Genomic DNA, 15,599 nt, shown 5'->3' on the forward strand with positions numbered 1-15,599 from the left:
GGCACGTGTCTAAATATTTCTATATGATATTCCTTCATCCAGACACCATCCTTCTAGCAGATCAGGGTCTACAGATAAAAAAAAGTAGTTCTCCAGTAGAACTCTTTAATACTATTATTCAGCGCATTGACTGTGTGAAAGATTTTGAAGTAATCCTGAATTTCACAGCACATCAAACTTTCAAACACCATGTGGCGTACGTAGTTGAGAAGGGATCTAGGACATTGAACTTCTTAATTCGGCGTGCCAAGGATTTCAGCAGCGTATATTTTTTGGAATGTTATAGACAGAAGCGGAATCATCAAACCCGTCTGCTCCAGGAGAAAAAGCGCCGCCTGGAGGAGATGGAATGCGAAGAAATGGAGCTATTGCACCGCATCCAAGAAACGCGAAAATTCTATCAAAAATTCAACGCATCCCGCAGAGGCTTCGTGCGCCGAGCCGAAATGTGCAAGGATAAAGATGGGAACATTTTACCGGACGGACGCGAGGTGATCGAAAGGTGGAAGTAGCACCACGACGAACACTTAAATTACGCTGAGAGCACAGGCACGGAGGTTAAAGGCAGCGCACACTGTAGCCGTCGCTGAAAAAACGTGATCGAAATTGTTTTGACCTTGAAAACATGATTTTAGTACTATAGTGTCTTCGGGAAAGTTTTTCCATAAAATAATCGCTATTTTATGAAAGTGTCAGTTTGGTGATTAATCCACCTATAAGTGAGAACGAAATTTTATTTTTCGTATTTATGAATTTAAAAATAAAATTTATTCGGGAAAGTTGTAGGTAATATTAGAAGAAACAACTTTGCTGAAGACACCGTATGCATATTTTTTGATTTTCATGTACATTTGTGGAGTTTTTTGTGGAACACCCCTAAAAATCACTTTTTTCATCATAACTTGGTTGGATGATTTTGTACAATTTTCAATTGTTCTAGTGTTATTTGTTACTTGCAAAAACGCATAACTTTCTCCAAAAGAGCATATTTTTATCTCTCATACTTTTCGAGTTATTGAAGGTTTTATATAAAATTTTGCACCTTTTTGACACTAAAAATCATTTGGACGCGCACTTTTCCGCAGTCTGAATTATGTTAATCCAATGGTTTGAAACTAATACTATGAAATGCAGAGAAAGCCGTTTTTAGCCTGCTTTAGCCTGACGGTCAAAAGAAAGTCTGAAAAAATGTTTACTTACATGCAGATATAATTTACACTTATTCACTACCCCCTATATTGGCTTAACTTGAATATCTGGCATCACTATATCGAATTTTATGCAATCAAATCAACAATGACATCAATCAACAATAGATAGGAATAATCTGTTCAGACAGGTTTACCACAGACAAACAGACTAAATATCATACACCCTTTTCATCGTTAACTTTTCTAACGTTAGTTTCATTTATGAAGTAGGTGGTCAATTAGGGATTCCGGCTCCGACTACTTTTGCTGAATACCGATTCAACGGTACTACATCGATCAGAATCGGGTTCATGGACAAAAGGTCGAAAGACAAAACGTCGAAAGGACAAAAGGTCGAAAGACAAAAAGTCGAAAGGACAAAAGGTCGAAAATGATTTGCTTGGTGAGAATTTTTTCCTTCTTTGAAAAAAGATTTTCGACCATTTGTCCCTTCTTTTTTGTTCTTCGACCTTTTGTCATAGATTCATCGGTAGTACTAGTAAAATACCGATAATGAAATTTTTTTATACTAAACCAATAAAAAATGTTATAGTTTTCGTTTGTTCATAAGAAATCCCTATATTTTAGTTTTATTCACAATTATAACATTTATGCATTTTACAATAAATAGTTGATAATTTGTGGAGAATGACAAAATATACATTTGTTGAAATATTTTAGAATATTAGTAATAGTTATCGTGTCATGTGATTTGCCATCATTAGTATCGGTAAGTATGCATTTCAAACTGTTTAATTGCTTCTTGGTTTATATGAGTGGCACCCAATATCAGCATCCGTACTAGCTTTGGCTGAGTTTAAATTGATATTTCGAATATTTAAGTTGTCATTACGATTAATCGATATTTTGAATCGATGTTTGGAGCATCAAGAATCGAATGAATTGATTTTTTTAATTCGAGTTTTTGATTCGATTTATTTTGTAGAAATCGATAAATGTTTCTTAATGAATTGATGGGAGAGAAACCAAATTTTTAATTGGTGAATTTGTTGTATCGAATATGAAAACTGATTTTATTGAAAGATGTTGGTGTCGACTGCTAATTCATTTGATCCCATCTCAAACTTCATAAATTTCAATTCAAATATATAGATGCAAAGGATTCGATTAAATCGATAAATAGATTCGACAGTTCAAATGTGAATCGATTCAGTAACATCGATGCTATGGAGAAATTTGCTCAACGCTTTGTACACTGAATCCTTATACGAGGATGTGAGGTAATTGTTGTTGTTGTTGTTTGAGAGGGACTTTAACCCGACGGTCATTCGTCCCTTTAATACTAGTGAGGTAATTTCTTTCTTGGTCTCTATTGGACAGTTGACCGAAGAGGCTCAAGAGGATGTAACAAGGATACTAAGAATTGCAGGGAGGATCTCCAGAATTGATACTGACTAAGAATTATTACACTGTTTGTTGGCGACATCAAATCCTGTGATTACATCTATTAGAGCATTCCCGAGAAAAAAGTGTTTTCTTTTCAGGATGGGAAATTCTTTTGGTTAAAAAAGATAACGAACAAACCAGTGATAGCGGAGCTAAAAATAATGATGATAATCTTAAACATTAATATTTACTGATTTATGGATTGCATATGAATTTTAAAGGAAAAAATAAATATTTTATAGTTATATTATACATTTTAGTTTTTGCTGCAAGCTCCGAAAAATTCTCAAGAAAGGACTGAGACTTCCTGCAGAAAAAATAGCAATAAGTGTTTTTCTGCACAAAATAAACAGCTAACGTTGGAAAGGTGAACGACGAAAAGTGTGTTGGATATGTTGTCTGTTTGTCTGTGATAAACTTGTCTGAATAGATTATTCCGACCTTTTGTTGATTGATTATATTGTTGACTTTATTGCATAAAATTCGATACAATGATGCCAGATATTCAAGTTAAGCCAATATAGGGTGTAGTGAATAAGTGTAAATTATATCTGCATGTAAGTAAACATTTTTTCAAACTTTCTTTTGACCGTCAGGCTAAAGCAGGCTAAAAGCGGCTTTCTCTGCATTTCATAGTATTAGTTTCAAACCATTGGATGAACATGTTTCAGACTGCGGAAATGTGCGCGTCCAAATGATTTTTAGTGTCAAAAAGGTGCAAAATTTTATATAAAACCTTCAATAACTCGAAAAGTATGAGAGATAAAAATATGCTCTTTTGGAGAAAGTTATGCGTTTTTGCAAGCAACAAATAACACTAGAACAATTGAAAATTGTACAAAATCATCCAACCAAGTTATGATGAAAAAGGTGATTTTTAGGGGTGTTCCACAAAAAACTCCACAAATGTACATGAAAATCAAAAAATATGCATACGGTGTCTTCAGCAAAGTTGTTTCTTCTAATATTACCTACAACTTTCCCGAATAAATTTTATTTTTAAATTCATAAATACGAAAAATAAAATTTCGTTCTCACTTATAGGTGGATTAATCACCAAACTGACACTTTCATAAAATAGCGATTATTTTATGGAAAAACTTTCCCGAAGACACTATAGTACTAAAATCATGTTTTCAAGGTCAAAACAATTTCGATCACGTTTTTTCAGCGACGGCTACAGTGTGCAGCGGAAGGAATGACTACGCCGGAATGTTTGACAATAGCAACAAACAGCTTCTACTTTGAGGGAAGTTAAAGATGCCGTTCAACAGCTTAAGAATAACAAGGCAGCTGGGAAGGATGGTATCGGATCGGAAATCATTAAGATGGGCCCGGAGAAGTTGGTCGCTTGTCTGCATCGGCTGATAGTTAGAATCTGGGAGACAGAACAGCTACCGGAGGAGTGGAAGCAAGCTTTATATGCCCTATTTACAAAAAGGGCAACAAGCTAGAATGTTTATCGAGCGATCACCATTCTAAAAGCGGCCTACAAAGTATTATCCCAGATCATCTTCCGTTGTCTGTCACCTATAGTAAGCGAGTTCGTGGGACGTTATCAAGCCGGCTTCGTTGACGGCCGATCGACAACGGACCAGATCTTTACTGTACGGCAAACCCTCCAAAAATGTCGTGTATACCAGGTCCCACTGCATCACCTTTTCATCGATTTTTCAAGGCGGCATACGATAGTATCGACCGCATAGAGCTATGGAAAATCATGGACGAGAACAGCTTTTCCGGGAAGCTCAAGAGACTGATAAGAGCGACGATGGAAGGTGTGCAAAATTGTGTGATGGTTTCAGGCGAACACTCCAGTTCGTTTAGATCCCACCGGGGACTACGACAAGGTGATGGACTTTCGTGCCTGTTGTTCAATATTGCGCTAGAAGGTGTTATGCGGAGAGCCGGGCTCAACAGCCGGGGTACGATTTTTACGAGATCCAGTCAATTTGTTCGCTTCGCGGATGATGACATTGTCGGCCGAACATTTGAAAAGGTGGCAGTCCTGTACACCCGCCTGAAACGCGAGGCAGCGAAAGTTGGACTGGTGGTGAATGCGTCCAAAACCAAGTACATGCTAGCTGATGGAGCCGAGCGCGACAGGGCTCGCCTAAGTAGCAGTGTTACGATAGACGGGAATACGATCGAGGTGGTCGACGAGTTCGTCTTACTTGGATCCTTGCTGACGGCTGACAATAACGTTAGCCATGAAATACGGAGGCGCATCATCAGTGGAAGTCGGGCCTACTATGGCCCCCAGAAGAAGCTGCGGTCAAGAAAGATTCACGCCCGCACCAAATGTACCATGTACAAAACGCTCATAAGACCGGTAGTCCTCTATGGGCATGAAACGTGGACGATGCTCGAGGAGGACCTGCAAGCACTTGGAGTCTCCTCCTTATCTACTATCTTGAAAAAACCTCAGAAGCCAATACTGGCATTGAAAGAGGAAACCAAATTATTACTAACTGATTGCGAAAAAGCTCAAAAACTTGCTATGCAGTTTGAAAGAGCGCACAATTTCAATTTAGGACTTACTAGTCCAATTAAAAATCAAGTTACTCAGGACTTCGAAAGTATTCTCAATCAAGAGAACGTTTTCGAAAATTCCTGGGAGACTGATTTGGAAGAAGTGAGAACTATTATTAAAAAATTAAAAAATATGAAAGCTCCTGGCAATGATGGAATTGTCTACATCCTCATCAAGAAACTTCCAGAAAGTAGCTTATCATTTTTAGTTGATATATACAACAAATGTTTTCAGTTATCATATTTTCCTGACAAATGGAAAAATGCTAAGGTTGTTCCAATTTTAAAACCAGACAAAAATCCTGCAGAACCTTCTAGCTATCGTCCAATCAGTTTGCTTTCCTCCATCAGTAAACTTTTTGAAAATGTTATTTTGAACAAAATGATGGTCCACATCAACGTAAATTCATTTTTTGCCAATGAACAGTTTGGATTCCGCCATGGACATTCGACGACTCATCAACTTTTACGTGTAACAAATTTGATCCGTTCCAACAAATCTGAAGGCTATTCTACTGATCTTGCTCTTCTAGACATAGAAAAAGTATTCGACAGTGTTTGGCATAAAGGATTAATTGTAAAATAAAAAAAAAAATTCCAACATACATTGTTAGAATAATTCAAAGTTATCTGGCAAATCGTACACTTCAGGTTAATTATCAGAACTCCAGGCAGGGCCGCATTTACGGGGGGGCCGAGGGGGCCATGGCCCCCGGGCCCCCACATTTTAGGGGCCCCCACAAATCTCGACAAAAATATTTATATTTGTACTTTCACGAATTACTAGAAGCATTGCAATTGTACATACTTTTCGTAAAAGGATCATATGATTTGAAAGATTAGTTTTGTTTAATAAATCGGAAAAAGGGTGAAATTTTTGAAAATAAACTCTAATATGTAAAATTACTTAAACAGTAATTTTGAACATTCAGAATGGGCTTTGTTGACTTGTACGAGAAACAAGAAGATCAAGGAAGATTCAAAAACGATTTGGATAAACGTGTAGAGTGCCATCCTTTTGCTATCGATTTTCAAATATAACTTCCAACTACAACGAAAGCATTCTCAATTAGGTTTAAGACTAGGTTCGAATGTAATTTATATATCTGCAGATCAAGTAATAGGACTTAATTATTTATTTTGGAAATTATTCTATTGATTGCAGTGCAGACCTGGTAACGTTTTAGTGCCTTGAATATAGGAACTTAAGAGAACTCTAGATTGAAAAAATGGACCAAAACGAGGCCAGACAGAAAACAAAAAGAGAGCGAAAATTGATCAAACAGGAAACAGAAAAACAAAATAAAGAAAAAATGGAATTTCTCCAAGGATTCTTTAAGATATTTTTCTAGGAAGACCTAAGTCCTCCATGATTGTATCATGCGATTTTTCCATCAATTTCCTTCGTAACAACTGTAGAATTCGGATGAAGGATTTTTGAAAAAAATACCTAAAGAAACTCCTAATATAGTATTTGAAAAAAAAACTCGGGGTAATCCCTGAGGAAATAACTGAAGGGGAATCGTTAGGGTGCTCAAGGTTTTCTTGGAGAAAGTCCTAAGCAGACAAAATTCTACAGGGATCCTAGTATGAGTCCCTGAATGTATTTCAGATGAAATCTTTGAAAAATCACTAAAATACTTCTTGAAGCTTTTTTTATGAGACATGTGAGAGGAAATTTTTATAGAACTTGCTGAAAAGCTACATTGAATTCTTTGATTTTTTTTTCTCTGGAGCCCGCAGAATTTTGCATCAGGATTAACTGCAATACTAACGAGGAAAAAATAGATCTTCTATTAAAAATAGAGACATTCATTAAAATAGAGACGTACCTAACAAACAATAGTAGCTGAATAACAGTTTATTCAGCTGAAATATGATAGAGAGTTGTTGGTTCAACTCTGACTCCGTGAATGTTTGTTGGGAAGCCTCTAGAAAAAGTCCTGCTACCAAGCATGGGAAAATTCACTCACTCACCCGAACGCTACCGATAAAATATCTGCAAAGTATCTGCTGCCACCGAATGTTCAATGACTGCCGAACGCTACTAGGGTGAGCGCAATCCCGACGAATCGTAAACGATTGAGATAAACCGAAAATGAAAAGATATACGGAGCGGAGAGATCACCTATCCTCTCTTAAATTGAAGACACGAAAGAACGCGTTCGCCATTCGATCACTAAAAGCTTCCTGCGAAATGTCCAGATTTTGCGTTCACTGAAACATTTCGCCTTGTGTATTACCAGTCAGCTCTCAAATACGAATGCCACTCGTGCGGAATCGGAATGTAAAGAATCATTCGCTACAGCAATCGGATGCCTTCGGCACAAGGAGTCGGTAGTGAATCATTCTGTTGCTGTTTTTGTCTAACTTGTCGCTCGGCGAACAAGAAGAAACGGCAATCTCGCTCTTGACCGCTTGTGGATGTGAGCGGGAGAAATGCAATATTTGAGTGAATGTTTCCCATGCTTGCCTGCTACAGCAAAGCCCTACAGCACTTTCTTCAACTCAAAACTGTTAAATAAATCTGTTTGTTAAACAACTTGAATAATAACCATAATTCGAATTGAGGTACCTATAAGAAGAGAATCGTAAAATGAATTTTGTTGTTGACATTGATTGACATTGACAAAAACATTGAATTTAACCTGTAAACATATTAAATCTATTAAGATGTAAAAAACTTTAAAAACATTACCTACATTAATTTAAATTGTAAATCATTTTGAAATTACGGGATTTGAAGTATTTTTTAACGTTATAAAATAGTTTGACTATGGTAATGAAAACCTTATAAAACATTATAAATATCTAGTCTAGTCTATTCTAAAGTATCATTTTTTTTTTTTCTGAGAAAAGGGCCCCCACAAGATAATGGCCCCCGGGCCCCCACCTTTGTAAATCCGGCCCTGACTCCAGGTCTGAAAGACTTCCTGTAAGAGCTGGTGTTGTGAGTGTAGTGAGTGTAGTGAGCAAACGTCAAACTCTAACAAAAGTGATGCGAGCGCCACGAGTGGCCCGTCGGCCAACTACCAAACATTAGAATTGGGCGCTATTCTGCTGTACGATGAAAATAATTAGAGTGTTACGTCCGGTTGTCTGTGCTGCCCTCTTCGTTTGAAGCCATTAGGGCTAGGATTCATTAGTAGATCTTTACCCTATAATGCACCACGAAAAGGTGATCTACCCGCGTTATGGGTCAAAGCGTTTTTTTTTTCTCTTATAAGCAGGTGAAATCAACTCACCTATAAAAAAAAATCTGAACTGCTACGGCAAATGAAATGTAATATATTGTTAACAAAATGTTAATAAAATCTTAAATTTGTTTTGGCAAATTAGGATGATAGTGTTGTCTAATAACACAGAACACCTAGATATAAGAAATAAATGTAATGTTTGGAATGATACTAATGAATTTAAAAAAACACAATGGTTACTTGAACTGGGGAAAACCCAAGTCAATACTTAATTTTCATTTTTGATATATTTAGGTGATTTATAGTCACTTGTAATAAAAAAAATAAATAAATTAGTGAACAAATTTTGCCTCTTCTCTGGAAAGATGTTTGAGAAGTAGTTCGCGATGTTAAAGAGTTTCCGGAAAATCGTTGGATGTTAATAATCTCCTACCTACCAAATTCGGAATAACTGATCACGATAGACACTCCACTTTGTTTCCTCTCTTGAATCGAAAAGCCTGGGCTAGAGGCTGTTTCGATTTACTGCTCGGTACATTTGTTTGAAGCTTCGAATTGATTGCTTATTTCGGTGCAATTTTCAGCATTATCTGTTTCACATTGAAAGAAAGCCCTCAGTGATTGCTCAGTGATTGAATGATGCACTGAGGCAAAAAAACTTAATAATTTCTTAAGGAATAACTATGATTTGGTGCCACAACGATTCTTGTTAAAAATTTTAAGCTTTACTTATGATTTTGGTGAAGAATTTCAGTAATAAATTTCATAAGTCAATCAATGAAATTCGTTAATAAGCGCAATTATAATATCTTAATTCGAAATATCAATCGATAACATTGTTCGCCTTTTATTTCAGGCGAGCTCAAAAATTGACATGTTCATTGACATGATCTGCTTTCGATTAAGTTTTACCCAACATCGAAAGCGGAGTAGTTCTTCTAGCGATTGCTATGATAATTATTTCAAGTTGTTGTTAAAGAATTCAAAGCTCTCACTTATGAAACTTATGATCCCATTTTCGAAATGTTTAACCGTGCAATGAAACCATAATTTGGCCGGTTCATAAGTCTTGATTTATGGAACACCTAAGTATTTTTGCCTCAGTGTGGATTCTTCAGCCTTAACAGTCTCAAAATAGGCCAGGAGAAGTGGGTGAACTTGTCATTCATATTTTTGTCAATTTTCATACAAAATCTACTTTTTCTCTGCTATAAATTCACTCTGGGTGAACCACTGTCCCTGGTCTATGCAGCTCCGCATTCGCAAAAATTCTCTGATCTTTGCGTTCATCCTTCCAGTGATGCAGCGATCGATCGCGTTCACGCTTCCATGATTCACTCACATCGAGCAAACACGTTAAGCGATCATTACGTCTTACGCACACCAACCACGTGTGTGTAGCACGATCGCGAAGTCTGGTGCAGGATAACCTAGCAAGAAAGACAAGAAACACACCAAGGAGCACGCTCAACAGCACATGCTTCATTTAGTGCACCACTGACCGTCATACAGTCGGTCGGGTCCGGTTTCTTGTGTGCGTGGTTGGAGTCTTCTCGCTCGTCGGGAGCCGAATTTCGAGGCGATCGACTTGTTTGGGTTCGAGAGTTTTGTTTACATTTTTTTTTCGCTGCAGGAATTCTGGATGTTGTTTGTTATGGTTCCCCGCTGTTGAATGCCAGTTTGTTGCATTTCCTCGCGAACCCTTCCCTGGATAGGAAACGTGAAAATCGACGCCTGCGTGCTGGCCAATTTCGTGCCGAAGTGAATGTTTGTCATTGTCGTGCGAAAGTGTCCTTATTAATTGTGTTTCTCGGCAATGGTCAGTGGTTCGTAAGAAAGTGATTAGTGATTGAAGTTCGATTTCAAAAGTTCGAATCGTTTCGTTTCGTGAAAAGTTTCAAAAATCCCGCTCATCTGTTCCAAAAGTGCATAAATTGCGGGGCACCGAGTGTTAACCTGTTCGGTTATCTATCGGTTTCAAATTTCATAACGTAAACAGAGTCAACCAGAAGCAGCGTGTTTGATTGGATGATTCATCCGGGATTCTGCGCAAGGATGCGTTGAGGATAACTAGAACCGGGTTTTTATGAATGAAAGTGTGTGACTCTTTTGGGATCTCCCCTGGATACAGGATACGCAACATCAATGTCTCGCCGCCGTTGACGCCAGAATTCTTTGTTGCTTCCCTGATTCCCCACCCACTGCCATTCCGAATCAGCTGCTTTTACTACATCTCTCGGATTTACGTGTTACGAAGGCCAGGGCGTTAGATCCAAGCGAACGTGGTCAAGGTTTTTTTTTCTGTGAAATGCAATAAAAAAGTAAAGGGTATATTTAAATCGTGAAGTGTCGTATTTCTTGTGGAGAATGTGCATCAGTTCGTGGCAGGCAAAAAGCGAAATTAATTAAAATAAGGTGTCGGCAAGTGCTGTCTCAAAATTCCAGTTCAGTTTGAGGGGAAAAGAAAATACGCGAAGTGAAGAAGAAAAAATCGCAAGCCAAGCATCGGGGAAGAGAAATAAGTTCGGAAGTGCTTCTGCTGTTGTGGTTAGCATAAAAATAATAAAAAAGAGGGTTTACCTTCGAAGAAGGAATCCATTTGTGGAATAAGTGTAAGAAAAGATCGATGGCAATGGCTTCGTTTGGCAGTAGGCGAGATGTTAGCGAAAACCGTGCTAATCAAGGTCGCAGTAAGCTTACGGGGATGATCTGCATAGCGAGGATAGTTCTGATAGTGATGGCCTACTGCTGTACGATTGTTCAAGGGAAGCCTTTCGTGCCTTCGCGTTCGAGTGGGAATCAACCAAAAACGTGGGACTTCGATGATAATGTGGTAAGTTGGTTGAGAAGTAAGCGTTACTTTTTTTGGTGCGAGGAAGCAAATTATAAGGGTTTAACGCTACTAATTCGCACAATGGTTCCTAAATTTTCTCGTCATTTTTCTTTTTCAAAACAAATATAAGCTTATGCAGCCCACTGTTAGAGACTATTGGATGAATATCTTTGGTGGAATTATTATGAATAAATTCCTGATTAAAAAACAGCTTCGGTTGAAAAATACGTTCAAGGAACGTCATAAGCATATTTGAATTGTTTTCAGATGTGCCTATAAGGGATTCTCCATTGACCCCTCCAATGCGCCTCACAGAATTTCTTTCGTAACATCTCTCATAATTTTTTTCAATGTTTAAGAGATTCTACAGATAGTCTTCCAGAAATACCCCCAAGGTACACCTCCAGAAATTTGTAAAGTGATTCCTTTTGAAATTCCACCTGGAATTCCTCCACAAGTTTCTCCAACAGCTTTCCAGGATTTTTTCCAAGGATTGCTTTTAACGTGCTTTTCCTACAAAAATTCGGGATTCATTAAAACATTCCTCCAGGTATAACTCAAGAAGTTCTTTTAGGGATCCATTCAGAAATTCTTGCAGAGATTGTTGCAGGAATTATTTCTATGGCGTCTCCAGGGATCCAAGAATTACGACTTAAACTACTCAATAAATTTTTACAGGGATTGCCTAGGGAAACCTCAAAAACTTTATCAGAAAATTGGTCAAAAAATCCATCACAAATTCTTTAGGAGATTTCTTGAACTTTTCCACCAGGAATTTCTCCAGCATTTTTTTTCTCCAAGGGTTCCACTAGTATTTCCTTTAGGGATTCTACCAGAAAAAAAACTAATGATCTCACCATGAAGTCTGACAGGAACTTTATAAGGAATTTCGCCAAAAATTTTGTAATAGAAGTAACAAAATTTGTAGTAAAAATCTTAATGATGAAATCCATGAAATCGATACAAAAAAAAAATCAGACTTTTTTGCGTTTACGTCACATTTTGCAAATTACGATAGTACACTTGGTACTCAAGTTTGACATTGCGGTATGTACATATTTCACAGCATTCTAGATATTGCTCTTAGCTTCAGAAGCCATACATTTTAGGGCATCCGCAAGGGGCATGAACGTCTTTATTTCATTTTTGTTATCATCAGCGTTTCTAATTCTAAAAGGGATTCCACAATTATTATATTCAATGATTTCACAGAAGTTCATCCATAGATTTCGGTTAGAATACTTTCTGGAATTAAATAAGGATTTTTTTAACGATTTCACCAGGCGTTACACTAATATTTCCTCGAAGGAAACCACTTGGAATTTCTACAGAGATTCGACAGCGAAGACTTTCAGGTATTGTACCAGGATTTTTCTAGGGATTTTACCACGAACTCCACATGAAATTCCACCTGGGGTTCTACCAGAAGGATTTCACATAAAATTACTAACAGGATTTATTTCAGAGATTAAACCACGTATTATTATTATTATTTCATTGGATTCGAATAGCGATTGCACAACAATATTCTTGAAGAAGTCCTCAGGGATTCCCGCCAGGTATTCCTGCAGAAGTATTTGCAAAATTTTATTCATAAATAGTTCTTTTATGATTTATCAAGAGATTTCAAAGTCTTTCAAGGATTTCTTAAGAAATTCTTTCGGAATATTTGCAAGGATTTTTAAGGCTTTTTAGGCGATTTTTAAGGAATTTCTCTTTGAATTACATATTTAAACTCAAATTACTCAGATTCATTTATTTAAGGGTAACTTCATGAATTTCTCTAGGTATTTCTCCCAGAATTCCTTCAAAACATCCATCTGAAATTCATCATTAAAACTTTTTCAGAAGAATTTCTGTGCAATTGTTGTAGGAATATCTTAATGTATTGCTAGAGTATGTCATGGAGGATTGCTTGAATATGGTTTTGGATGAATCTCTTGAGATTTTTCTGAAGGAATTCCTGAAGAAATTTATGAAAGAACACCTTAAGGAATTCCTTGCAGATATTCCTGGAGGAATTTCTGAAGGTTTTTCTAGAGGAATTCTTTGAGGATTTCATGGAGGAATCTATGGAGAAATTTCGAAAGAGAACCCTTGAGAAATTTCAGTAGGAATCCCAAGTAGGAGGAAACCCTAAAGGGATTCCAAAAATAATTCCAGTAGGAATTCTTAGAACAAAAAACCAAAGGAATTCTCAGAGGAAATCCTCCAGAAAAAAAGGAAATGTCTGGAGGAATTTCTAGAGGATTTCCTGGATGAAAATGTAGTTGAATTGCTGAAGGACTGTTGTACAACCCTAGTAACGTTAGAAGAACAACAGTTTATTAAGCTAATGTCTGTTTGAGAGTGATACATTCAACTCTTATTCCACAAAAATGTTCATTGGGAAATTTCTGAAGTAAACAATTTCTAAAGGAATTTCTGAACTAACACTTTGAATAATGTTTGGATTTGAAAACTCTGAAGGATTGCTTAGAGAAATCCCAGAAGGGTTTTTGAGGAATATCTGGAAAAATTTCTGTAGAGATTCCTGGAGGAGTTTCTAAGAGATCATTTGCAGGATATTTGGAGAAATGTTCAAAGAAAAACTTGAAAGAATTTCAAGAGATAGTCCTGATAGATTTATAGAGGATTTTGTAATGAAATTACTAGAGAACTTTTCGAAGAACTGCTTGGACAAATTCCTGGAGTAATTTCTAGATAAATTTCTGGATGAATCTGTGAAGGAATTTTTGGAGAACTCTGGTGGAGTTCACTAAGGATTTGCTTGATGAATTCCGGGTAAAATCCCCGGAGAAATTTTATGAGGAATCTTTGATGTAATTTCTAAAGGAATTCCAGTAGAAAGTTTTGGAGAAGCCATCGAAACATAACTGGAAAAAATCTGGATGTTTTTTTTTTAAACCTTGGAGTAGCTCCTGAAATAGTCCCTTGAAGAATTGAAGGCTGGTAGCGGCCAGATAGCAAAATAATACTGACTTTAGTGATTAAAATGAACAGAATGTGACTAAAAATTGTTCTGCAAATGGAAACATTAATCCAAAAATATGTCTAGAAACAAAAATTTGCTATTTATCATTAACTGTAACCAATCATATTGAACCAAGTTTTGGAAATTGTATTCTATAATAAACTGAACTATGTTTAAATAGTTAAGGGCTAGAATAGATGGCTCGTTTTCAAGAATTCAATAATTGTATTACAATTGATATGAAATATCATTTTGAAATTTTGAATCACAGGCGATAGGGAAAAAATATAAATTCCAAATACATACTTTCCGAAATTTAAGTGTTCATAATAAGATTAATTTCAAGCTTTCATTGCAATTATAAATTACATCATGGAGGCACAGCAGAACGACTTCTCTCAAAATATTTGCAAAGATTTCTCCATGATTTGTTTGCGATATTCCACAAAAATTTCCTACAGCACAGAATTAACTAGAAATTCCTCAGGGGAAAATCCTTCAGGCATACCTTCAGGAATTCATACTAACAATCTTTCAGAGATACCTTCAAAGATCCTCTCCGAAATATTTAGGATCGCTTCCACTGATTCCTTCAACAATCAATCCAAAATATTCCTCAAGTGATTTCTTCCGTAATTCTTCGGGGTTTACTTCAAGGCTGCCTCCAAAAATTCCTCCAGAAATTGCTATAAAAATTTCTTCAAAGTTTTCCTCAGGCATTCCTCTAGTTAGTTCCAAGGTTTCCATCGCGCGTTACCCAGGATTCCAGGAATCACATCACGAATTCTTTCAGAAACTTCTCCAGGGATTCCCCAAGAAATTCATCACCAGAAATTCCCCCAAGACGTTTGTCAGGCCTTCCTCCTAGGATTCCCCTTAGTTCTACCAGGAATTTCATCAGAAATTCCAGCAGGAACTTCTTCAACGATTCTTACTGGGGAATTGTTATTCATAATTCAAGACGGTGACAAATAAATATTTTTTTCTACAGATTTGTCCGGGGATGTATTCAAAAAGTCCTCAAGGGAATTCTTCCGTCAGTAATCCAATGCTTCCTCCAGGAATTCTACCCAAAAATCCACTCGAGATTTATTCAAGAATTCCTCTAGCGAAACTTCAGAAATTCCTAAACAGATTCTTTCAGGATCATTTTCCAGTGATTCCACCAGGAAGTCCTCTAGAAGAGATTGCTGGAATTCCTTCCAAATAACTACACAAAAAAAAACTCTACAGATTCCTCTAGAAAATCCTTCAACAATAAGCCCAAACATTCTTTCAAACAACACGATTTTCTGTAGAAATCCCTTCATAAATTCTTACAGGAATACATGCAGAGATTTACTCCGGAAATTCTTACAGTGATTCTGTCTAGATTTGCTCCAAGGAATCACTACAGGGATTCCACCAAGGATTCCACCAAAAATTTTGTAATAGATTTCAATTTTATGAGAAGTTACTCCTGGTTA

At 36.8% G+C, this 15,599-nt stretch overlaps 1 protein-coding gene across 1 annotated transcript in view; it reads left to right on the top strand.

Annotated features, from left to right (window-relative positions):
- The first annotated feature begins 9,756 nt into the window (after window positions 1-9,756).
- The window catches only part of LOC5566602 (matrix metalloproteinase-2), a 269,084-nt gene continuing 263,241 nt past the window's right edge, over window positions 9,757-15,599 (top strand). Inside the window, exon 1 of the mRNA XM_001650948.2 lies at window positions 9,757-11,159. Coding sequence (XP_001650998.2) covers window positions 10,953-11,159 — 207 coding nt within the window. The 5' untranslated portion in view covers window positions 9,757-10,952. The remainder of the gene's footprint in view (window positions 11,160-15,599) is intronic.

This window comes from Aedes aegypti, chromosome 3 (genome assembly GCF_002204515.2).
Source record: "Aedes aegypti strain LVP_AGWG chromosome 3, AaegL5.0 Primary Assembly, whole genome shotgun sequence".
NCBI lineage: Eukaryota > Metazoa > Arthropoda > Insecta > Diptera > Culicidae > Aedes > Aedes aegypti.